The following is a 27,175-nucleotide window of genomic DNA, read 5'->3' as shown; positions in this document are numbered from 1 at the left end:
TGTGTGTGTGGTGTATGTGGTGGGTGGGTGTGGTGTGGTGTGGTGTGGTGTGGTGTGTGTCGTTGGTTGTTAATGTTATCTCCATGTGTGTGGTGTGTGTGTGTCTTGGTTGCTATTTCCATGTGTGTGTGTGTGTGTGTGTGTGTGTGTGTGTGTGTGTGTGTGTGTGTGTGTGTGGTGTGTGTGTGTGGTGTGTGTGTGTGTGTGGTGTGGTGTGTGTGGTGTGTGTCTGTCTTGGTTGCTATCTCCATAGTCCATGTGGTGTGTGTGTGTGTGTGCGTGCGTGTGTGCGTTGTGTGATGTGTGATGTGTGCCTGTCTTGGTTGTTATCTCCATGTGTGGATGTGTTTGTGTGTGTGTAACACAATGTTTGTACCAGCACACACACACTAACCAGTATCGACGATGACGTCCCTCCATGTGGTGACCTCTGTGCACAACAACGGTGTTTGCCACCATGCATTGACAGCCATATCGCCCATGTCAAGTATTCGCCTTCCCGCCATCCACGCCGTTAGTACCAGACCATCTGATTGGTCAGAATAAAGAGCCGTCTCGCAATTGGCCAATGGCTTTTCATATTCCTTCCTGCTGAGCAAAATTGAGAAAATGTCGAGGATGATCAGAAATCGTCGAGGTTAGGGCACATGGAATAATTGGGATCAATATACAGAACATACGGGAAAAGATCGTGTTATTATTAGGGATATTTGCGGAAGTATTATTTAAGGGGCGTGTACCGAATTCTCCAATGTATTGCATTCAAGCACAAAAATAAATAAATGCCTCAGAACAGTGTCGGTGCTCTTCTTCTTCAATTGACAGTGGAAGTCTCAACGAGACACGCAACACTTACACTTCCAATGGCGCTTGCCGTTTCCTTCACCGCCGAATAACTTCGGCTCTCTTTCCTCTTCTGCAAAGTCGTCATTTGTAAAATTGCAATTATAGATGAAATCCTCGAAATGTGTATGAATATTGTTTGCAGCAGTCACCACATTGGGCACAATTGTCATTTTCCGGTGCAACGAGTTCCCTGTTCACAAAATGGTTCGGTCCAAGTGTCGACGTGCCGTGCGTCCTCAGGGACGTTCAATGTTGACGAAGACGGAAACGCTGTCCCTTCATTGGCTAACGTTTACACCCAGTTTAAATACTGAGGATTCTGATTGGATAATAGTTTTTTCTCTTCTGATGGTGCGCTATGATTGGTCAATCATAGTTTTTGGTTTTGTCTTTTTTGGAATTTGTTACTTTAGACCGAAGAGGGTATTCAATATTCATTGGAATGAAGAAAGCAGAGAAAAAGTAAGACGTGAGGTTTGTGAACCGAAATGTGGGGGTTTTTTTTATTGTGACGAAGTAAAAGTTGGTAAATCCTGAATCTGTATTCGTTCTTAATTACAAAGTCCTGTAAATGTAATAATATGGTCGTTGAAATACTATAACTGTATCACAGGTATTACACAGAAATGAGAAAGTGAGAAAGTAAAACTGAGTAAAATGAGAAAGTAAAACAGCACCGAGACTGTTCTGAGTAATTTCCCTTCTAAAATCTCATGCATTTGTTTTTTACAATTAATTTTATTAATTCGCTTTATTTTTGTGTTTTTCCATCGATCTAAGGCTCATATACTGGAACATGTTCATTAGAACTTGAAACTTGTTCATAAATATCATGCTGGTCAAAGACATGACATAGACATTCATTGTATTGTAAACAATGGAAGAACCAATCTCAATAAATAAATAAAGATCTCAGATAATGGACGAAGGTATCTCATTAAAAACATCCCAATGGTAGACAATGGACAAACACATTTCCCACATCTCATTAAAAACATCCCAATGGTAGACAATGGACAAACACATTTCCCACATCTCATTAAAAACATCCCAATGGTAGACAATGGACAAACACATTTCCCACATCTCATTAAAAACATCCCAATAGTAGACAATGGACAAACACATTTCCCACATCTCATTAAAAACATCCCAATAGTAGACAATGGACAAACACATTTCCCACATCTCATTAAAAACATCCCAATGGTAGACAAAGGACAAACACATTTCTCATATCTCATTAAAAACATCCCAATAGTAGACAATGGACAAACACATTTCTCACATCTCATTAAAAACATCCCAATGGTAGACAATGGACAAACACATTTTTCACATCTCATTAAAAACATCCCAATGGTAGACAATGGACAAACACATTTCTCACATCTCATTAAAAACATCCCAATGGTAGACAATGGACAAACACATTTCTCACATCTCATTAAAAACATCCCAATGGTAGACAATGGACAAACACATTTCTCACATCTCATTAAAAACATCCCAATGGTAGACAATGGACAAACACATTTCTCACATCTCATTAAAAACATCCCAATAGTAGACAATGGACAAACACATTTCTCACGTCTCATTAAAAACAACCCAATAGTAGACAATGGACAAACACATTTCTCACATCTCATTAAAAACATCCCAATGGTAGACAATGGACAAACACATTTCTCACATCTCATTAAAAACATCCCAATGGTAGACAATGGACAAACACATTTCCCACATCTCATTAAAAACATCCCAATGGTAGACAATGGACAAACACATTTCCCACATCTCATTAAAAACATCCCAATGGTAGACAATGGACAAACACATTTCCCACATCTCATTAAAAACATCCCAATAGTAGACAATGGACAAACACATTTCCCACATCTCATTAAAAACATCCCAATAGTAGACAATGGACAAACACATTTCCCACATCTCATTAAAAACATCCCAATGGTAGACAAAGGACAAACACATTTCTCATATCTCATTAAAAACATCCCAATAGTAGACAATGGACAAACACATTTCTCACATCTCATTAAAAACATCCCAATGGTAGACAATGGACAAACACATTTCTCACATCTCATTAAAAACATCCCAATGGTAGACAATGGACAAACACATTTCTCACATCTCATTAAAAACATCCCAATGGTAGACAATGGACAAACACATTTCCCACATCTCATTAAAAACATCCCAATGGTAGACAATGGACAAACACATTTCCCACATCTCATTAAAAACATCCCAATGGTAGACAATGGACAAACACATTTCCCACATCTCATTAAAAACATCCCAATGGTAGACAATGGACAAACACATTTCTCACATCTCATTAAAAACATCCCAATGGTAGACAATGGACAAACACATTTCTCACATCTCATTAAAAACATCCCAATGGTAGACAATGGACAAACACATTTCCCACATCTCATTAAAAACATCCCAATGGTAGACAATGGACAAACACATTTCCCACATCTCATTAAAAACATCCCAATGGTAGACAATGGACAAACACATTTCCCACATCTCATTAAAAACATCCCAATAGTAGACAATGGACAAACACATTTCCCACATCTCATTAAAAACATCCCAATAGTAGACAATGGACAAACACATTTCCCACATCTCATTAAAAACATCCCAATGGTAGACAAAGGACAAACACATTTCTCATATCTCATTAAAAACATCCCAATAGTAGACAATGGACAAACACATTTCTCACATCTCATTAAAAACATCCCAATAGTAGACAATGGACAAACACATTTCTCATATCTCATTAAAAACATCCCAATGGTAGACAATGGACAAACACATTTCTCACATCTCATTAAAAACATCCCAATGGTAGACAATGGACAAACACATTTCTCACATCTCATTAAAAACATCCCAATGGTAGACAATGGACAAACACATTTCTCACATCTCATTAAAAACATCCCAATGGTAGACAATGGACAAACACATTTCTCACATCTCATTAAAAACATCCCAATGGTAGACAATGGACAAACACATTTCTCACATCTCATTAAAAACATCCCAATGGTAGACAATGGACAAACACATTTCTCACATCTCATTAAAAACATCCCAATGGTAGACAATGGACAAACACATTTCTCACATCTCATTAAAAACATCCCAATAGTAGACAATGGACAAACACTATACTCACGTCTCATTAAAAACAACCCAATAGTAGACAATGGACAAACACATTTCTCACATCTCATTAAAAACATCCCAATGGTAGACAATGGACAAACACATTTCTCACATCTCATTAAAAACATCCCAATGGTAGACAATGGACAAACACATTTCCCACATCTCATTAAAAACATCCCAATGGTAGACAATGGACAAACACATTTCCCACATCTCATTAAAAACATCCCAATGGTAGACAATGGACAAACACATTTCCCACATCTCATTAAAAACATCCCAATAGTAGACAATGGACAAACACATTTCCCACATCTCATTAAAAACATCCCAATAGTAGACAATGGACAAACACATTTCCCACATCTCATTAAAAACATCCCAATGGTAGACAAAGGACAAACACATTTCTCATATCTCATTAAAAACATCCCAATAGTAGACAATGGACAAACACATTTCTCACATCTCATTAAAAACATCCCAATGGTAGACAATGGACAAACACATTTCTCACATCTCATTAAAAACATCCCAATGGTAGACAATGGACAAACACATTTCTCACATCTCATTAAAAACATCCCAATAGTAGACAATGGACAAACACATTTCTCACGTCTCATTAAAAACAACCCAATAGTAGACAATGGACAAACACATTAACCACATCTCATTAAAAACATACCAATCGTAGACAATGGACAAACACATTTCTCACATCTCATTAAAAACATCCCAATGGTAGACAATGGACAAACACATTTCCCACATCTCATTAAAAACATCCCAATGGTAGACAATGGACAAACACATTTCCCACATCTCATTAAAAACATCCCAATGGTAGACAATGGACAAACACATTTCCCACATCTCATTAAAAACATCCCAATAGTAGACAATGGACAAACACATTTCCCACATCTCATTAAAAACATCCCAATAGTAGACAATGGACAAACACATTTCCCACATCTCATTAAAAACATCCCAATGGTAGACAAAGGACAAACACATTTCTCATATCTCATTAAAAACATCCCAATAGTAGACAATGGACAAACACATTTCTCACATCTCATTAAAAACATCCCAATAGTAGACAATGGACAAACACATTTCTCATATCTCATTAAAAACATCCCAATGGTAGACAATGGACAAACACATTTCTCACATCTCATTAAAAACATCCCAATAGTAGACAATGGACAACACATTTCCCACATCTCATTAAAAACATCCCAATGGTAGACAATGGACAAACACATTTCCCACATCTCATTAAAAACATCCCAATGGTAGACAAAGGACAAACACATTTCCCACATCTCATTAAAAACATCCCAATAGTAGACAATGGACAAACACATTTCCCACATCTCATTAAAAACATCCCAATGGTAGACAAAGGACAAACACATTTCTCACATCTCAGTAAAAACATCCCAATGGTAGACAATGGACAAACACATTTCTCACATCTCATTAAAAACATCCCAATGGTAGACAATGGACAAACACATTTCCCACATCTCATTAAAAACATCCCAATAGTAGACAATGGACAAACACATTTCTCACATCTCATTAAAAACATCCCAATGGTAGACAATGGACAAACACATTTCCCACATCTCATTAAAAACATCCCAATGGTAGACAAAGGACAAACACATTTCTCACATCTCATTAAAAACATCCCAATAGTAGACAATGGACAAACACATTTCTCACATCTCATTAAAAACAACCCAATAGTAGACAATGGACAAACACATTTCTCACATCTCATTAAAAACATCCCAATGGTAGACAATGGACAAACACATTTCTCACATCTCATTAAAAACATCCCAATGGTAGACAAAGGACAAACACATTTCTCACATCTCATTAAAAACATCCCAATGGTAGACAATGGACAAACACATTTCTCACATCTCATAAAAAACATCCCAATAGTAGACAATGGACAAACACATTTCCCACATCTCATTAAAAACATCCCAATGGTAGACAATGGACAAACACATTTCTCACATCTCATTAAAAACATCCCAATGGTAGACAATGGACAAACACATTTCTCACATCTCATTAAAAACATCCCAATAGTAGACAATGGACAAACACATTTCCCACATCTCATTAAAAACATCCCAATAGTAGACAATGGACAAACACATTTCTCACATCTCATTAAAAACATCCCAATGGTAGACAATGGACAAACACATTTCTCACATCTCATTAAAAACATCCCAATAGTAGACAATGGACAAACACATTTCCCACATCTCATTAAAAACATCCCAATAGTAGACAATGGACAAACACATTTCTCACATCTCATTAAAAACATCCCAATGGTAGACAATGGACAAACACATTTCTCACATCTCATTAAAAACATCCCAATGGTTGACAATGGACAAACACATTTCTCACATCTCATTAAAAACATCCCAATAGTAGACAATGGACAAACACATTTCTCACATCTCATTAAAAACATCCCAATGGTAGACAATGGACAAACACATTTCTCACATCTCATTAAAAACATCCCAATGGTAGACAATGGACAAACACATTTCTCACATCTCATTAAAAACATCCCAATAGTAGACAATGGACAAACACATTTCTCACATCTCATTAAAAACATCCCAATAGTAGACAATTGACAAACACATTTCCCACATCTCATTAAAAACATCCCAATAGTAGACAATGGACAAACACATTTCTCACATCTCATTAAAAACATCCCAATAGTAGACAATGGACAAACACATTTCCCACATCTCATTAAAAACATCCCAATAGTAGACAATGGACAAACACATTTCTCACATCTCATTAAAAACATCCCAATAGTAGACAATGGACAAACACATTTCACACATCTCATTAAAAACATCCCAATAGTAGACAATGGACAAACACATTTCTCACATCTCATTAAAAACATCCCAATGGTAGACAATGGACAAACACATTTCTCACATCTCATTAAAAACATCCCAATAGTAGACAATGGACAAACACATTTCTCACATCTCATTAAAAACATCCCAATGGTAGACAATGGACAAACACATTTCTCACATCTCATTAAAACATCCCAATAGTAGACAATGGACAAACACATTTCTCACATCTCATTAAAAACATCCCAATAGTAGACAATGGACAAACACATTTCTCACATCTCATTAAAAACATCCCAATAGTAGACAATGGACAAACACATTTCTCCCATCTCAATAAAAACATCCCAATGGTAGACAATGGACAAACACATTTCTCACATCTCATTTAAAACATCCCAATAGTAGACAATGGACAAACACATTTCTCACATCTCATTAAAAACATCCCAATGGTAGACAATGGACAAACACATTTCTCACATCTCATTAAAAACATCCCAATAATAGACAATGGACAAACACATTTCTCACATCTCATTAAAAACATCCCAATAGTAGACAATGGACAAACACATTTCTCACATCTCATTAAAAACATCCCAATAGTAGACAATGGACAAACACATTTCCCACATCTCATTAAAAACATCCCAATAGTAGACAATGGACAAACACATTTCTCACATCTCATTAAAAACATCCCAATGGTAGACAATGGACAAACACATTTCTCACATCTCATTAAAAACATCCCAATAGTAGACAATGGACAAACACATTTCTCACATCTCATTAAAAACATCCCAATAGTAGACAATGGACAAACACATTTCTCACATCTCATTAAAAACATCCCAATGGTAGACAATGGATAAACACATTTCTCACATCTCATTAAAAACATCCCAATGGTGGACAATGGACAAACACATTTCTCACATCTCATTAAAAACATCCCAATAGTAGACAATGGACAAACACATTTCTCACATCTCATTAAAAACATACCAATGGTAGACAATGGACAAACACATTTCTCACATCTCATTAAAAACATCCCAATGGTAGACAATAGACAAACACATTTCTCACATCTCATTAAAAACATCCCAATAGTAGACAATGGACAAACACATTTCTCACATCTCATTAAAAACATCCCAATGGTAGACAATGGACAAACACATTTCTCACATCTCATTAAAAACATCCCAATGGTAGACAATGGACAAACACATTTCTCACATCTCATTAAAAACATCCCAATAGTAGACAATGGACAAACACATTTCTCACAAAATCTCATTAAAACTTCTTGTAAACTTCTGCAAGGAAAACTGAAGTTTCCAATAAGTTTTAAAGTGACGTCATGAGATGTCATGAAACTTGTGCAAGAAGAAAGAATTAGTCGATCTCATGAAGGCCTTTTATATAGAACTAGCAGAAGTACCCGGCATTGCCGGGCGGGGGTGGAGGAGGACTCAGCCTGTCATCCTACCGAGGTCGGCAAATTGAGTACCAGTTCACTGGTAATTCCCTGTGTGCCGCAAGAGGCGCCTAACAGGGTTGGCGGCACGAACCCGGAAGTCGGAACTCATTGTCAAATAAATGTAGCATGTATGTTTCACTCTCTGTCACATGCCGTTGGTCCCATGTCAATCGGATGAAGTTGAAAAATTAACATTACGAAGTTTCTCTGGGACGTACTGATTCCGAATAATGAAGTTGAAAAATTAACGTTCCGAAATACGCTAATTACGCTAACAGAAGCGCTGGTGCTGCGAAGCGCTAGAGGGAGCGCTGCGCTCCCTCCCTTCGATTCCCTCCCTCTTCTGCTAGCGTTTCTGCGCTAATACGCTAATTTTAAAACCCGAAGTTTTTTTAAATTTAAGGTGTGCTGTAGTTGCTCTGAGACGTACTGATTCCGAATATGCCTTTGGTTTTTCTCTGCGATGAGTAGTTCTCGAGTTATAAGAGGACAAACAAACAAACATACTTTACTGCTTTATATATACTAGGGCATGCCCGTACTATATATATATCTAAAATTATATCCCCCCCCTCTATTTACATGAAATGGTTTGGTCCATTCGCAAAGCCAAAGCGAACAGCTTGCGAGTACGGTGACAATCCCCCCCCTCTATTTACATGAAATGGTTTGGTCCATTCGCAAAGCCAAAGCGAACGGCTTGCGAGTACGGTGACAATCCCCCCCCCCCCCCCCCTCTATTTACATGAAATGGTTTGGTCCAAAGCGAACGGCTTGCGGAGTTTGGTAAAGAAATCGCCATAGCTCGGTAACTACTTCTCCGATTAATATGAAACCTTGAAAAGGCACATCCTCGGGTCCCCAGCAATATACCTGGCAAGTTTCAAGTATATCGGACCCGTGGTTGTCGAGAAACAGCGGTCACAGACAAACAAACACACAGACACACAGACACACACACACACACACACAGAGATTACTGGAATTATAGATAGATAGAAGTTGGTACGATTAGGCCAAGGAATCCCAGAGATAATTGCAATTAAGTGAGCCGTGACGTCACGGAACACGCCGCCGGTAATATATTATAATTTATGGTAATCTATGCAGCACGACATGGTCATCACGGAAAACAAGGCGCCTTTGCCGGCGCAAAACGGCTCTCCCAGGGTCAAACTCGATATCGTTGTGAGCGCACGGTTCAGCCCTTCAAGAAAAAGTTTATTTTGTAAAAATCGAACCACGCGTTAAAAGGATATGACCGGTTTTGTTCGCCGGCACGTCGGCGCTCGAATCGGCTCGCGATAAAATCCAACACGTCCTTTGTCGGGGTCGTCTGAACCAACCACGATGCCTAGAAGGCTGGGTCTGGTCTCAAAAGTTAGGTCTCGATCATATCTCGTAATGCTGGAAGCTGCACGTCTCTGTGATAATCTTGTGGACCATGACAAGAGATCGTGCGAGTCGCTCCCAACGGCTTCAAGCACTTCCGCATTCGACCATTTCATGAACGCCATACGCCCCGCCCATCAAAGCGCGTACATATTAAACGAACATACAGTGGCCCATGTGTCGTCATTTGCGCATGCGCAAAAGTCTTTGCAGGAACATGAAGCATCGGAACAGCGCATTTGCGCATGCGCAAGAGTGAGAATCTCCTGTGCACCATTACGCTAACAGAAGCGCTGGCGCTGCGAAGCGCTAGAGGGAGCGTTGCGCTCCCTCCCTTCGATTCCCTCCCTCTTCTGCTAGCGCTTCTGCGCTAATACGCTAATTTTAAAACCCGAAGTTTTTTTAAATTTAAGGTGTGCTGTAGTTGCTCTGAGACGTACTGATTCCGAATATGCCTTTGGTTTTTCTCTGCGATGAGTAGTACTCGAGTTATAAGAGGACAAACAAACATACTGTAACGGTTTTGAGAAGTGGGTAACGAATTTAAGAAGTGTAACAATTTTGGAGGAAGTGTAACGAATGTAAAAAAGTATGGTTTTGTTATGTGTAACATCCTCGTAATGTAAATAATGGTCGCAGCCGTCCTCTTAGTTAATTCCATGAAACTTACACGCAGGTCACGATATATCTTTTTAAATAGTGTATTTCCTTATTCCATGTAGGCTAAATATGTGTTTCCCACTAGATTGACTTTGCATTGTATCAAACAAAATAAGCGTAGGCCCTTGCAATTTCCCCAAACATCTCCGCTCTCCAAAGTTCCTTTCAAAAGGGTGCGAGTTGTGTTCAATCCCGCAAGCCGCCATTGCCCATGTGCTAATCTCGGAGAAGAAAGGCGTGTCTCCACCTCGTCATAGAGGGGAGGAGTGAGCCAGAGGGTCGCATGGCCAATCAGCACCGCGGTGAGCGACCCGGTAGGCGTGCCCTCGCAGCCGGCGGCTTGATTCCGCCCCGAGTTATAAAAGCGACTGTAAGGGACTGCTTCACGAGATGACCTGGGAGATGAGCGAAGAGGCGACACCAAGAGGAGCGGTGAGATGCGAAACGCTCCAAGCCAAAGAGGAGAGGTACTCGGAAAGGGAACCAGCTTTGGAGAGACGCGCTGAAAGGAGGGAGACGGCTCCACCAGAAGGAGAGGAGCAGGTGTGCCGAGCCAGCGCGTGACGTCTACAGCAGCGGATACGCGACGGAGGGTTTTCCCGCCAAAACCGCGAGGAATTGAGAGCTGCTGCCTCCGACCTTGCCTCCCTCTCCAGCAATCCACCTCAAGCCCTACCTGCCTGCAATATCCCCTGTGTAAGTGTGAACGTCGTCTGTCCTACTCGTTGTCTTGGGGTTAAGTAAATTGAATAGAATAAGCTAACGATGCACTGTGTGACTGTTTTTTCCATCCATTGCTTGTAAATAATTTTGGTCGCTCTTTCTTTTTGCTTGTGTGTGTATAATAAATCTGTTCTTCCTCCGTACTCTGTCTTCTTCTCTTTTCCTTCTCTTTCGGTCGCTTTAGAGGTTTCCCGATTGAATATCTGCGGTGCGATCTGGTCAACGTCGGGTGGAATCGGGTTCTAATCGGGGAGTAACTGTTCGGACGCGGTAATACCAACCGCTCGGTAAAATAACATCTAAAAACCGCGTCTGTAACAATACTTTACTGCTTTATATATATAGATGAAGAACGAATGTTGCTGGTGAAGCCTTTTGGTCTAACGAAGGGTTAACGGTCGAAACATCGACATTTCCTTGTTACCCATGGCAGTAAGCACACCTCAACAATTTCAAACCATCATTTCAATGGTCAAAAATGGACTGGCAGGATGGCCTTAGAAGTACATGCACTCGCTACCAAGCTGTCTAGCCGGGGTTTGAATCCAGACCCACATATAAACTATCATCCTGGTGTTTCGCAGGCAGGGTGATTCATCAATGTGTGTGTTGTCCTCACATGGACCTGAGGAACGTTAAATTGAGCGTCCCGTCTTTCAGCATTCGTTGGTGGATGTCGAAGACACCACGGTGTACTTCACGAAAAGTAGGCGAGCTATCGCCAGCACCCTGAACAAAATTATAAATTCCTCCCATAACCAGCAGAGGGCACTGTATCAGTGGCACAGCTGTGCCCTCAGCCAATAATGCTAACCTGTAGCCCTGTGCTGCATACAAACATAGAAGAATAGTCAAAATATTGTTTAGGGGAATTTTTTTTAAAGTTATTAGTAACAACCTTTTCCTTCTCTTTATCATTCAGAAATGCCAAGGCGAAAAAGGACAAGACAGATGGAGAAAGACGGCATTCCTGCGCTGGAGACCATTGAGGATCATGCAGTCAAGGAAGAGGGAGAGAAGAATAAGCCAGAGAAGGATGACAAGAAAGGGCAAGAAAGAGGAGAGCATGTGGTGAAAATGGTGGTGGCCTCACATTGGACATTGGCTTTGCTTGGTGGTTGCATTTCTGCCCTGTGTTTAGGGTGAGAAGAGAGTGATGGTGAAAGTAATACAGAGAGAAATGTGGTGTGGATGCGGGGATTAGGTGGGAAGAGAAACGGTAAAAGAGAGGTCTTCGCGAAGTAGTACCGTGGATCGCTACCCAAAAGGGACAGTATGCAATAGTCACATGCATTTTCACAATTTTATGCAAATGAGAAAATGAATCGATTAAATGAAGAATGAGTGAGCAGTAAGATCTCTATTTCTGCGGTCCAAGCTCTTATGGCTGAGGGTGTGGCATGCCCCTGCCAGAGTTCAAGCTCCACCCTTTCCCAGAGGGGGGGGGGGGGAGAGAGAGAGAGAGAGAGAGAGAGAGAGAGAGAGAGAGAGAGAACGTGCCACACCACTGAATTTCGTTTTGGGATATTTGCATGTTCAGATAGTTTTGACAATGTCAAAATAAAAAAAGACTTAAGATACGAGTATATTATATACACATCGACACAATAACCTTCGAGTGCCAACTTCTGGCTCAGCACTACACAATCTTTGTCATTACCCATTGTTGTGCTGCTTGTGATCCAACGATATTAATAATGGATTTTAGAAGGGTCTGTTTACTTTCTACACTCAGGTGGATGAGGCATCCGGGTTCATTTGCAGCGGAGAGTGAGAAGGAGAACAGGATGGTATTGGAAAGGCTTGAGATGCAGGTGAGAGTTACAGATGGATCAGCATTAGCGAGATTGTTTTTGACAATGAAAAAGATGCCATAAAGTCATTGTATTGCATTTTTTGTCGGATCCGGGTTGCAGCGGCGAATGGGGTGAGGAGGGTAGGAAATGTTTTTTTAATCTGGTGTCTTAGGCTGATGATGCAAGAGCTTATTGAGTTCGGTTTTGCTTTCAATTGCTTAAACAATTGCTCCGTGCTTCACTTCAATCATCCGGACGAATTGAGCCTGGTTGGTGGTTTGTTGGTGGTTTGCGGGTTGCACCACCTCCGATTACAGCTTCCTGAAAGTGCAAACCTCTAAACCACCAAAAAGGGCTTGAAGAGAATGCACGGACAGGGCATCAGTGCATGGCTCCAACCCTCCACCCACAATTCCCCCCTGCCGCACACACACACACACACACACACGCCCACACACACACACACACACACACACACACACACACACACACACACACACACACACACACACACACCCTCTACAACCTCACCGTTCCAAGAACAGCTTCAATACGAAGTGTGATCCATTTTAGCTAGCTTTCAGTGTTGTTTTGATATTATCCTGTTCCTCAGTGTTGGCGTCTCTGATGCATTCATCATAATGTTAGGTTCAGAAAGCTCCAGGTGGCAAGATAAATAACCAAAATAAAGAAAATGAAGCATTAAAAGTCACAAATGAAGCAAAAAGGTTGCCATTTTTCTTTCCAGGTGTCTTTCTTGGACAAACAGCTCTCCTCTTTTCTCATCACTGATTCTGGTACTGGGCCATTGTGGGTTCAAGGTTCACAAGGTGCGAGATGCAGGGTGTTGTTTGCGCGAGCAATGCGCAGAGCAAATGAAGTGCAAGACATGGCGATGCGTCGGTCCTCAGGCCTGGAGGTCAAACTGTTAATGGCAAGAACAGATCTGAGAAGACTTGAAGGTGAAATAAAAGTTGGTTGCGGATAAAATTAATTCTGTTAATTTTTTTAAATAGAGCTTTTCTTCATTTTAAATTAAAATAACTGTAAAATGCTCAATCAACAAAAGTCTTCAGCTTAGTGCGGGAAACAACTGGAACATTACTGATGCTGGACCAGAACTTCCTGGCAGGGGTGTAATCAAAATAAAGACCAGTTACTGCACTGTAGTTACAAGAAGGAAGCCGGACATTAACAATACATACATACACACACATGCACACACACACATACACACACACACACACACACACATATATATATATATATAATATATACATATACAGACTTGGCATATAATATGGAATCTTTCTTTTTTCTTGACTTGGGTTTACTTTCTGAACTCAGTATATCAATCTGGTGAGTTTCTTTTACCCTTCAGTGATGTCTTTGTTGAAAGAACCATGTCACTGATTGTCTTTCGCAGCAAGAAGTCAATAACAGGATTATATCACAGGTGGCGTGACAAAATGTAAGGACAGGTACATTTTGACGATTGGCTTCACAATCGGGTATATAATGGTTGTTGCGTTCTGTATTAGTGGAAAACAACTGCTGCTCGTCTACAAAAGTTATTGCCGCTTCCTCTGGAGATGGTCCGTCAACTTGACAATGCTGTTTGTCATGGAGTGGTGGCTTTACGAAATTCTGGCATGAAACAGCATGCTATTGCTCGGCAGTATGGCATCACTCAAGGTCAGGTGTCAAAGATCCTGAAACGAAATGCTCAGAGGGGTGTCCCTACTCCAATACCGAGGCGAGGACGTCCACGCAGAAGTACAAGGAGAGATGATCGCCAGCTGCACCGGTTAGTCTGCAATGGCCGTACCAAGTCAGCTAATCGGCTTCGGGCTGAGTGGCAGCAACTGACAAATGTGCCTGTATCCAGAAGGCTAGTCAACCAACGACTGGTTCAAGCAGGCTATCGTGCCAGGTGTCCCTTGAGAAAGCCACGCCTGACCAGACAACACAGCCAGCGCCGATTGCAGTGGGCCATAGAGCACCGTCAATGGCAGCCAGGACACTGGAATCACGTGACCTTGAGTGACGAGTCTAGATTTCTGGTCTATCGTCAAGATGGCCACGTCTGAGTGCGCAGACAAGTGCATGAAGCCCAAAACGAAGATTGTATAGTGCCAAGAGTCCAAGCTGGAGGTGGTGAGATGACCGTTTGGGCTGCTTTTCATGCAGGGGGCAAAACTGACCTGGTTGTTCTGAATGGAAACCTGAACCAGTTCAAGTACAGGGTCATTCTGGAAGAAACATTGCTTCCATTTGCTCGTGCAGCCTTTCGAGGAAACTTTGTCTTCCAAGATGACAATGCACGGCCTCATCGTGCTCGCATGATCCAACACTTTCTTGCTGACCGTGGTGTAGAGCATATGGAGTGGCCTACCATGTCCCCGGATATGAATCCGATAGAGAACTTGTGGGCAGAATTAACGCGTCAAATCGACAACTTGGACCAGCAGCCTACCTCTGTGCGTGAATTGCAGCAGACTATTGTCACTGCATGGCAAGCGATTCCTGTCCAAACCTTGGCAAATCTCGTGAACAGCATGCCTCAACGTGTACGTGCTCTCCTGAATGCTCGTGGGGGTTACACGAAGTACTGAACTGTAATTGTGCTGTCTGTAATCCCAGTCATAATTTAGCTTTTGTTTTTGTTGAAAAATTTTTTGGCTAATGTGCAAAATGAAGAGATACTTCTGGAAAACGTACAGAAGTTTAACACAGTACTGTCCGTCAATTGAGTTCGATATCAGTTTACATCACTTTCAAGGATCAATTTATTTGCTTCGAAATGTCAAATGTGGTTTTTGTTTCTTTTAAAGGTCACATTAACAAAATCTAGAATAATTTCAACATAATTCCAATGAACTTTTGGTTCTAAATCATCTTGAAAAGTAAATTCACCCCCACAAAAAAAAAATTCCATATTAAATGCCAAATCTGTGTATATATAAATATATATATATATAATATATATGTATATATAGATATATATATATATATATATATATATATATATCATATATATATATATATATATATATATATATATATATATATATATATTTATTTATTTATATATTATATTATATATATATTTATATAAACACATACATACATACATATACATACATACACATGTACATATAAGCACACCTATACAAACACACATACATAGATATATTATGTACTTGTAAGTACTTGTAAAAGCTATTTTATATTTGAAGTTATTACCTTAACGAAAAAGCAATTGACTGGTTTTCCAACTGCCTGGATCATCAGCTGGGCACCGTTTTTCATCGAGGTTTTTTGTATACAGAGTCGAGGCTCGTTTCGATCCTTTCCTTCTTTTTTTTAAGCTACTATATACTGGAAACAACCAGCATACCAAGTTGTCATTATGTACGGGTCAAAAGGCGTAATAAGGTCAGATATAACGACAGGAACCAAATTACATGTAATATATTTCTGTATATATATATATATATATATTGTTATGGATTTGGGGTTTACCACGAGGAGGACTTCTAGGACTCCTCCCGAACTCTGGCCCAACAGGCTGCTGTGCTGGGGATGTTGATAAATGACGACGCAGTAAAAAGTAGACCAAGAGCGGTTAGAAAGACTTCTTAACAACAAAAACATGCGCGCAAGTTCCAGATGTGCAATCTTGCCTGAGGTCTACTTTTTTCTTCATGGGTTTTTTCCTGCTGAGCAGTCTCCCCCCTCCCAAAAGGGGTTGTTGTCTCCATTGTTTCCTGAATTGCGGTTGTTGTATAGCCCTGGACAATTCTCTCAAGCATGCCCACAGCATGGAGACAGCTGATCGATCTTCCAGGAGCGACCCAGAGATCCCCCACATTCAGGATGGTGCCTTCACAAAGTCAGGGCCACAACCGAGTTAGTGAGAGAGAGAGAGAAAGAGAGAGAGAGAGAGAGAGAGAGAGAGAGAGAGAGAGAGAGAGAGAGAGAGAGAGAGAGAGAGAGACAGAGACATAGAGAGAGATACAGAGAGAGACAGACTGACAAAGAGAGAGAGAGAGGGAGACAGAGACAGAGAGAAAGAAAGAGAAAGAGGGAGAGAGAGAAAGAGAGAGACAGAGAGAAACAGAGAGAGAGAGAGACAGAGACAGAGACAGAGAGAAAGAAAGAGAAAGAGGGAGAGAGAGACAGAGAGAGAGAGAGAGAGAGAGAGACAGAGAGAGAGACAGAGAGAGACAGAGACTTTTAGGGTCTTTTATTACAAAAGTATAAAAGCAAAACAAGTAATACAATAGCAGTCAACAAAAATAATTAAATCAAGGAACTGAAAAACATGAGAAACATAATTAGAGCAGCAAAAAAGTTCATCTCCCTCCACCTTACACAGGACTTCAGCTTTGCACCATTTTTGAACAAAGTGATTAACCCGAGAAGTCTGTCGGTAAAAGTGAAATTCAGTTTTAAGACGGGCAAACACAAGGCCTTTAAAGGCTAACAAAGCACTGCATTCCGGTGAACTTATCCTCGAAACCCTACTCTTCCGTGTAATATATATCGCGAGTTTCGCCTCAGCAAGTAAGACATTAACAATTTGAGATCCGATATTCTCATTAGATACAGGCATGCAATACACAAAATGATAGAAGGAAAAACAAAAACCGAAATTCCAGAAAGTATATTTCAGGAGTTGAAAAAGTGGAGCCAGCCTTTGGCATCCGACATATGTGTTACGTGGTCCCCTCGGTGAATACCTGGTCTCGGTGACCCCCGGACCGTGAGAGGAACTTCGCCAGAAAGCTGTATTAAATATGCGCTTTCGCCACGCAATCCATATGAATTTCACCCCAGGAGACAACTGACGTTCAAGGATATATTTCAATGGGAATGACCATACAATTGCAATGACACAACCACGGAGATTTTCCCCGAGCAATCAACCATATACAACCATCAACAATTCCCAATTCACAAGCACTTTCCTATGAGTAAGATGGCCATCTTATATACGTGTGTCCCGGTGAGTACTCACGACACCCTTTCGGTCTCGGTCCCGCACAATGTCTCTGGGCCCCTCTTGACCAAGATGATGGTCGCCGTCACCGCACTCGGGCGGTAGAACGAACCCCGGGTGGACGTGTTTCCACCGGGCAGGTATCGTACCAGGCACCGAGGCTGCAGCCCCTCGTGGCCACGCGAAGCGGATACGGTAGAGCCAGCCAAACCCCACGCCGCTTGCAAGGCGCGTTAGGCCCCAACGTGCGACCCGCACGCGTCTGTTTGGATGGTGCCGCGAACGAGGCCAGACGCGGGTTCGATGCACGGCCCCACGTCAACTTGACGTCTCCACCGGGCCGGTACACGTTCCGGTAATTCCTCTCGCCAGACAGCCTTCGGAACGCCGCTGTTTCACGCAGCGCAAGGTCGATCCCACCTTTTGTCGGAGCGGGGCGAGGAAGAAGAATCGTCCTTTTTTCCTCGTGTCTTTTTCTTCTTCCGTTTCCGGTCACTTCCGTTTCCGGCCACTCCCTCAGAAGGTCTCCTGACCCTCCAACCACAACAACTACACAACAACTTAATATACTACACACGGATAAGCAAAGACCTGAATGGTAATTCACATACATTCATATAAATATGTAACACTCCCCCCCTTCAAGAAAGAAAGTTTGAACCCAGCGAAAACTTTCTTTGCCGGCCAATTTGGAGAAACAAACCAGATAACTCAACCCCCCCACATTATCAGTTGCCCCCGGGCACAGTTATCACTTAAAAATAAAGCAACCAAAATTTCACCACAACCCCTCCAGATTACTCACTCTGGACTAAGCACCAGCAACGACATTGTCCCTGCCAAATCAAACTCCATCTCATGACCCTCTGACTTTGACCGCCAGTTTCTTGTGAATGAAGGTTAAGGGGTTGATCAAAGATCTAAAGTTAAGCCACTCGATAGCACTTTTTCCGGGAGGCCAAGCCGAGTATTCACTACATGGATGCCTTTAGGAACGCGGAGTTCACGGTTAGTCCGTGCAGGAAAGTTCTCTACATGGGCGCCTTGAGGAACGTGGAGTTCACGGTTAGTCCGTGCATGAAAGTTCACTACATGGACGCCTTTAGGAACGGCGTTCACGGTTAATTCGTGTAGGAATCTTGGCTCGGCGGCTCCGCCGCCTTCAGTGCTTCAACTTCTCAGAACTTCCCTAATAATTAGGGTGGGACCACTGGTCCCTGTAGTCCCATGAATAGCGGTCTCCTTCTCGGCCACTACCAAAACTACCGCCCAGTTGTCCTCTCCTGTAGACCTCTCGACGCCTACGAAATGCCTTCCCTACTGTTATGGTCCGACCCTCCAAATCCTTGCCATTCCAATTCTTCTCTGCCTCTCTGGCGTCTTTTGTGCTGGCAAACGTGACAAAGCCGAACCCTCTTGACTGTTGCGTTTCCCAGTCTCTTACCAACCGCACTTCCACCAGCGGCCCATATCTGTTGAAGACAGAGGTCAGAACTTCTTCCTCTGTTTTGAAGTTCAGTCCCCCTACAAATAACTTCGCACTTTGGTCGCCATCCCGAGCTGGTGTGATGTTATTTTCCCTGCTGGGCTCTTTACCAACCCTCAGGTTACCATAAACTTGACCCCCGGCCAAATCATTCCCGATAATCACAGATACACCCTCTACAGGAAGCGTGGCTTGTAAACCGACGGTGACCGGTCCTGACACCAAATCGGACTCCAACTGGATGACCTGAAGGGGAGCACTAACACCACCCCCGATCCCCTGTAAACGAACACTATCCCCCGTTGCCGTCTCCTCGGACCATGGCAAAATGCCTTCAAGCATTAAAGATTGATGGGCCCCGGTGTCCCTCAATATCCTAACCGGTCTCCGGTTAGTCGAGGCTCCATCCAGTGACACAAACCCCTCTGAAATAAATGGTTGGTAACCCTTTTGATGGCGATTTCTTACGCTAGCCATCGCATTCGGAGTTGTAATAGTCGGACTCCGCTCTGGGTTGTCCCTTTTCATGAGGTAACAACTGGACATCAAGTGTCCAGGTTTCTTGCAAAACGCGCAAGTAGGCCCAGAGGAAAAACTCGGGGTCTGCCTCGGGCCCCCCGAACTATAAGTTTGTCTTGGGCCCGCATCCCTCTGATTTCGAACCGGTGGGGTATCATAGTTGTCCCCATAATCATCTCGAGGCCGCCGCCATGTATGGTCGTTCTCCGCACCTGCTGTTCCCCACCTCCCCTGCGGAGATCTAGGCGAGGAGTTAGGTTCGTGGACCCCTATTCGGTGGGTTAAGGCATAATCATCTGCCATGGTGGCTGCGTCCCACAACTTTGGTACCTTCTTTTCCTGCAGGTACACTTTGATGTCCTCGTGGACACACTGCTGGAATTCCTCTACCAGGATCAAGTCCCGCAATGTCTCGAAGTCTTTCCCGACTCCTTTTGACTCACACCACCGATCAAACATGTTTTCTTTCACTCTGGCAAACTCCACATGGGTCTCACTCTCCCTCTTCCTGGCATTCCTGAATTTTTGCCTGTAAGCTTCCGGAACCAACTCATAGGCCTTGAGGATGTGCTTCTTCAGTACCTCATAATCTGCACATTGGTCCATTGGTAGCGCCGAATAAATTTCCTGAGCTTTCCCCACCAGCACACTTTGCACGAGTATGGTCCATGCCTCCTCCGGCCAGTTTAATTGTCGAGCCACTTTCTCAAAGTGTGGAAAAAATTTCGCGACTTCTTTTTCACTGAACGGTGGAACCAGCCTCACATGTCTGCCCACATCCCAGGTTTTCTGGTTAGGTGTCGACCCCGTCAGCAAGGGTGGTGCCTCTCCCCGTTCTCTCATTAACTCCAGCTCCTTGAATTTGATTTCTTGCTGAAGCTCCATGTCACGTTCCTTTAATTCCCTTTCCGCTTTTCTCTCCTCTGCTTCGAGGTCCCTTGCAGCTCTCCTTTCCTCTGCTTGTTCCTTTTCTCTTCTTTCCTGGAGTTCTCTTTCCACTCTCCTTTCCTCTGCTTGTTTCTCTTCTCTCCTCGCTTCTGCTTTCCTTTCTTCTTCTTTTAACCTTTCCTGGAGTTCTCGTTCCACTCTCCTTTCCTCTGCTTCTGCTTTCCTTTCTTCTTCTTTTAACCTTTCCTGGAGTTCTCGTTCCACTCTCCTTTCCTCCGCTTGTTTCTCTTCCCTCCTCTCTTCTGCTTTCCTTTCTTCTTCTGCTCTTTCCTTTTCTGCTTTCCTTTCTTCTTCTGCTCTTTCCTTTTCTGCTTTCCTTTCTTCTTCTGCTCTTTCCTTTTCTGCTTTCCTTTCTTCTTCTTTAATCCGTTCCTGGCTCCGTAACTGCAACTCCAGTTTCCGGAGCTCAACGTCTTCTGGTTCTTCGGGTAGCCACTCCCAGGCTAACTCGTCCCATGTTCCTAATCCCACCATAGATTGTATCACCGTGGCCTGCAACTCTGCCTTCCTCAAATTAGTTCGGACCTCCAAGTTAAAATGTTTGGCCAATTTCAAGAGGTCCGACTTTAGCAACGCTCGGAACTGTGCCTCACTCGGGGTTACCCCAAAGTTCTGTGCCACAAACGCCATGGTGCCTATCGTTAACACCTGTTAACCTTCACCCAAGACTTTACCCCAATTTCTCAAAAAAAAAAAATTACCAATTAATAATTAATTAATAAATTTTAATTAATAAATAATTATTATTTTATTATTTTATACAATTTTAGATCCCGGACGTAGACCCAATTGCGAAACCGCAAATCGTAATTTGGACAAGCCCCCAATTCTGTTACGTGGTCCCCTCGGTGAATACCTGGTCTCGGTGACCCCCGGACCGTGAGAGGAACTTCGCCAGAAAGCTGTATTAAATATGCGCTTTCGCCACGCAATCCATATGAATTTCACCCCAGGAGACAACTGACGTTCAAGGATATATTTCAATGGGAATGACCATACAATTGCAATGACACAACCACGGAGATTTTCCCCGAGCAATCAACCATATACAACCATCAACAATTCCCAATTCACAAGCACTTTCCTATGAGTAAGATGGCCATCTTATATACGTGTGTCCCGGTGAGTACTCACGACACCCTTTCGGTCTCGGTCCCGCACAATGTCTCTGGGCCCCTCTTGACCAAGATGATGGTCGCCGTCACCGCACTCGGGCGGTAGAACGAACCCCGGGTGGACGTGTTTCCACCGGGCAGGTATCGTACCAGGCACCGAGGCTGCAGCCCCTCGTGGCCACGCGAAGCGGATACGGTAGAGCCAGCCAAACCCCACGCCGCTTGCAAGGCGCGTTAGGCCCCAACGTGCGACCCGCACGCGTCTGTTTGGACGGTGCCGCGAACGAGGCCAGACGCGGGTTCGATGCACGGCCCCACGTCAACTTGACGTCTCCACCGGGCCGGTACACGTTCCGGTAATTCCTCTCGCCAGACAGGCTTCGGAACGCCGCTGTTTCACGCAGCGCAAGGTCGATCCCACCTTTTGTCGGAGCGGGGCGAGGAAGAAGAATCGTCCTTTTTCCTCGTGTCTTTTTCTTCTTCCGTTTCCGGTCACTTCCGTTTCCGGCCACTCCCTCAGAAGGGCTCCTGACCCTCCAACCACAACAACTACACAACAACTTAATATACTACACACGGATAAGCAAAGACCTGAATGGTAATTCACATACATTCATATAAATATGTAACATATGCATGGAAAGTGTCCTTGGGGTGATGGCAAAAAGAGCATTCATCAGATATCACGAGGTTCAGTCTTTTGAGAAACACGTTGGAAGGCAAGGAATAGTGTGCAAGCCTCCACTGTATGTCTCCGGCACGTTTAGACACAGGTGACGTGTACATCGAGGACCAAGTCGGAGAAGATGGAGCCCCTGCCGGCAGAAGCTCTTTCCAGAGGGTGGTCAGTGGACTATTGGGGTTGGCAGAAATAACAACATTAAGACATTGCACATACAGAGTAGGCTTTGCACAGGCTTGTAGAGGCTTTGTGGAAGGAGCACCAGAAAAACAAAAATCAGGGAAGTCAGGGTGCATCGTTCTTGTGTTCTGAACATCGTGCAGTAGAGGCCACGATAAATTAAAAAGTGTTGAACACTTTAACAATTGAACGAAGAAGTTGTCCAATTAGTCGAGCTGAGGTAACATTGCAAACTTCCAAAATCTGGTTAGGGTCTGCCATCCAGAATAAGTATGGTTAACAAAGTCCTTGACAAGAAAAAAAAACCAGATTCAATAAAGGATTGAATTAGGGGCCTACTTTGGCAGTCATGACAAAATAGGCTATTGTGGAAAACGGGTTCACACATTAAGTTCCAAAATTTATACGTATCCTTGTTTCGTACTGGAAGGAGGCACTGACTGGCATTCACGAGACTTCGATAAAAGGAGGGCAGCAAGAAGATGTCTATTCGCTGCAGATCAAGTAGAAAGAGCTCGGGGCCACACTTGAGCTTACCAGCTTGCTGCAACAAGCAAGAAGCCAGGGGCCGCCAAGACAGGACTTCCTTGTAGAGAAGTTGGCGCAAGGTGGTTAGTCGAAAAGCCAGTATTTTACTGGTAATTTCCCTCCACAAGTCCTTAACCCCTTTATCCAAAGGGACACTTAGAAGATCAGCTCGAAGCTGGTGCATACCATTCCAGAAAAAATTCACAAGGATACGCTGCAAGTTAATGACGAGCGATTTGGGCGGTTGTAAGACAGCCATCCGATGCCAGAGTTTGGAAGCAGCCAAGTTATTAATTATATCAGCACTCGACCTCTATAAGACAGTAGGCTGGACAATCTTTTCCAACAATTAAGGATATGGGAAATTTGATCAACCATCTGATCCCAGTTCTTTAAGGAAAAGGTCTCATTCCCAAGAAACACACCGAGATGTTTAACAGCATCATACCTCCACTGCAAAGCATTAGGCAGGGAAGGTGGGACAAATAACCCAGAAGGACCAAGACACAAGGCTTTACTCTTACTCCAATTGACAGTAGCAGAAGATGCCAAATTGAATTCACATAGAGCACTTGTGAGGGCAACAATGTCAGACTGAGTGTTAACAATCACACACAGATCGTCAGCATACGCAAGCACCTTAACAGGATTAGCAAGAGGTGTCACCGAGAACCCAGAAAGTTTGTGGCGTAAGTGAATCAGCAAGGGTTCAATGGAAAGTGAATACAGGTACCCGGAGAGAGGGCAACCTTGTCTAATACCTCGCTGAATAGGAAATGGTGAACATAAACTGTTGTTGATGTTCACCAAACTAAAGTTGTTGTGATACAGCAGCTTGATACAAGAGATAAAGAAGGAACCAAACCCAAACCCCTTCAAAACTTCAAGTAAATACGAATGGTCAACCCTATCAAAGGCCTTTTCCTGGTCTAGAAAGATCAGCCCCGTGTTAACATTCTGACAATGACAAATCGAAATAAAATCACGAACAGAAAAAATATTGCCAAATATCGATCTGCCGGGAATACAATAAGACTGGTCGGGGGATACAATGTGCCCAATTAAGGTCTTTATGCGATTAGTGAGTAGCTTCGACAGGATTTTGTAATCGGTACAAAGTAGAGAGATCAGGTGCCAGTTCTCAACAAGTTGAAGATCTCCCTTTTTAGGGATTAATGAAATGATGGCACGTCTGCAGCTCAAGGGAAGTTCACCAGTTTGTATGCTTTCTATGAAGACAATTAATAGACATGGTCCCAGCAAATCCCAAAAGGTGCTGTAGAATTCCACTGGCAACTCGTCTAAGCCAGGTGCCCTGCTGGTTGGCAAGGTCTTTAAAACACTAGCAAATTCGTCCAATGTTATTTCGCCTTCAGCAGTCGAATTCTGGGCCTCAGTAAGTGTAGGCAAGGACGCGGTAAATGAATGTATATGGTATGGGAAAGTGTGCTTGGAGGAGTAGAGGTGAGAAAAGAAAGTATTAATAGTAAGTTTAATGTCACTGGGATCAGTCAAAATCCTTCCGTCAGCAGAACGCAAGGACAATATTTGTTTTTGTTTTTTTGAGGCAGTTTCCAGCTTGAAGAAAAGTCTGCTCGGGTTATTTAGTTGTTACAAATGAGTCATTCTCATCCGAAGGAGTGCACCCTTTGCACGTTCGGCCAGTAATTCATTTAACAGGGCTTTCTTTTCATACAACGTCTGCTGCTGCCCATTATTACTAGAGGAGGACACTTTGTTTTGCAAGTGAATAATTTGTATCTTCACCAGATCTATATTTACATCATGATCCCGAGTACTGTGTCGTGAAAATTTTTTCAAGTGCAAAGATTCCCTTGCAACAATGCGATATAACACCTTCAGCAAGAAGGGTGTCTATGCTTCGTCTTTTGTAACACCCGAACGTCTGCCCCCAACTGAATCTGCTACCAAACTTCACTGTCGTAGAGCATACTACCAGAACATGGTGTGGATGGGAAAAGAAGAGGGTATGGATGCCATGAAATGGGGGTGGAGCCTGCAGGATAATCAGTTTGTCCCACTTATGTCAAGAATGAACGCTGCTCCAGACAGTCTCTTGAAGGTCATTCATTGTAACTGCTCCACTGCCTGCAAGACACTCCGCTGCTCTTGTAGACGATATGGACTACCATGTACTACTGCCTGTGGACCGTGCCAACTTGAAGAATGTGACAATCCACATAACAAGTTTCTTCCAGAGGAGTCGGAGGATGACGATGAATAGCGACTAACTGTATAAGACAACAAATGCCTAATGGGCTGGTAAACCTGGCTTATTGGATTACCTGATTACTTTGTGCTTATTTAAGTAATTTTGATGATTTCCTGGGTGCCTTAAACCTAGGTATACACACTGAAAAAATCTCTCTAGGTTGACTACTATTCGACAGAGCCATTTTAGTGGATCAGGATGTCACCTTGGGATGCCATCTTGGACTTGTCAATAAATAATTAACTGATGGTAATTTTATTGATTCAATTGGATTCCTTGGGCCCTAAAACATAGGGTTAGACACCAAAACCACCTTTCTAGGTTGAATAATAATTGAGATATGGCCATTTTAAGCTCCCGGCGGCCATCTTGGACGCCATCTTGAAAATGACCCCTTTCCGGAAGTCAGATGTTACTAGATTTTTAGTATGTTATTTAGCATGCCCAATGGTACCAGAATCCATTGAAAAACCTTTTGTATCAATTTCTTTGCGGTTCAACCATATATTGACCCCTCTAGAGCAACTCACACCTCGCCGAACTGCACAACCGCCATCTTGCCACGCCCAACACACGAACGGCCAGCAGGGGGTGAGAGAGACAGACAGAGACAGAGAGAAAGAAAGAGAAAGAGGGAGAGAGAGACAGAGACAGACAGAGAGAGAGACAGAGAGAGAGAGAGAGAGAGAGAGAGAGAGAGAGAGAGAGAGAGAGAGAGAGAGAGAGAGAAAGAGAAAGAGAAAGAGAAAGAGAGAGAGAGAGAGAGAGAGAGAGAGAGAGAAAGAGAAAGAGAAAGAGAAAGAGAAAGAGAAAGAGAAAGAGAGAGAGAGAGAGAGAGAGAGAGAGAGAGAGAGATGGGGAGAGGGGGGATAGAGAGGAAGAGGGAGAGACAGACAGTGCATGAGCAGGATATCTCAAAAAGTTATGGACAGATTGGAATGGAACCTGGTGGACAGGTTGGGGTATGTGACAAGGGCGAATTGCTTAGATTTTGGTGAAGATACGGATCTCGATACTATACATTTTTAGGTGATTCTTTACAGTTGAGAGTTGGGGCCAAAAACAATATATAGCACAATATCTCAAAACGTTCTGAACGGATTTGGACGAAACTTGGTGGATGAGTTGGTTAGGTGACAAGAACAAACCTATTTGATTTTGGTTCAGGTCCGGATGCAGATCCGGCCTATCAGTGGATATGAAAGGGAAAATGTTCAGCCTGGCGGCGTATGAGCTCTCCCGAGTGACCTTCTCGTTTTCTTTGGGTTACCAATTATTGATTGGACAGCATACATAAGAGGTGAGTGAGTGAGGACGTTTTGGAAAAAGGGCATATTTGGTATGTGAACTACAGATAAGCAAGACCTTATCCTGGGAAGCAGCAGCAAATTTCTTAGCTAGTTAAAGAGATT

The 27,175-nt window shown here is 42.8% G+C and overlaps 2 protein-coding genes across 6 annotated transcripts in view; one reads left to right on the top strand and one right to left on the bottom strand.

Moving 5' to 3' along the window:
- Nucleotides 1-603, bottom strand: part of NUP160 (nucleoporin 160) — a 130,046-nt gene extending 129,443 nt beyond the window's left edge. Inside the window, exon 1 of one of the 2 annotated variants that reach the window (XM_068134316.2) lies at nt 395-603. In XM_068134316.2, the coding sequence (XP_067990417.1) occupies nt 395-506 (112 nt within the window). In that variant the 5' untranslated portion in view covers nt 507-603. The remainder of the gene's footprint in view (nt 1-394) is intronic. The other variant, XM_068134315.2, reaches the window with a different exon arrangement.
- Nucleotides 604-1,199: 596 nt separating this feature from the next.
- LOC137438872 (bisphosphoglycerate mutase) overlaps nt 1,200-27,175 on the top strand; it is a 49,080-nt gene continuing 23,104 nt past the window's right edge. For 2 of the 4 annotated variants that reach the window (XM_068134314.2, XM_068134311.2), the window contains exons 1-4: nt 1,256-1,320; nt 12,194-12,413; nt 13,007-13,085; nt 13,816-14,029. In XM_068134314.2, the coding sequence (XP_067990415.2) occupies nt 12,196-12,413; nt 13,007-13,085; nt 13,816-14,029 (511 nt within the window). In that variant the 5' untranslated portion in view covers nt 1,256-1,320; nt 12,194-12,195. Of the gene's footprint in view, nt 1,321-12,193; nt 12,414-13,006; nt 13,086-13,815; nt 14,030-27,175 lie in introns of all 4 variants that reach the window. The other 2 variants (XM_068134313.2, XM_078767365.1) reach the window with 2 other exon arrangements.

This window comes from Myxine glutinosa, chromosome 13, assembly GCF_964187855.1.
Source record: "Myxine glutinosa chromosome 13, kmMyxGlut1.1, whole genome shotgun sequence".
NCBI classification, from domain to species: Eukaryota; Metazoa; Chordata; class Myxini; order Myxiniformes; family Myxinidae; genus Myxine; species Myxine glutinosa.
The sequence above is the reverse complement of the archived record's forward strand: the minus strand, read 5'-3'. Positions and strand labels throughout refer to the sequence as shown.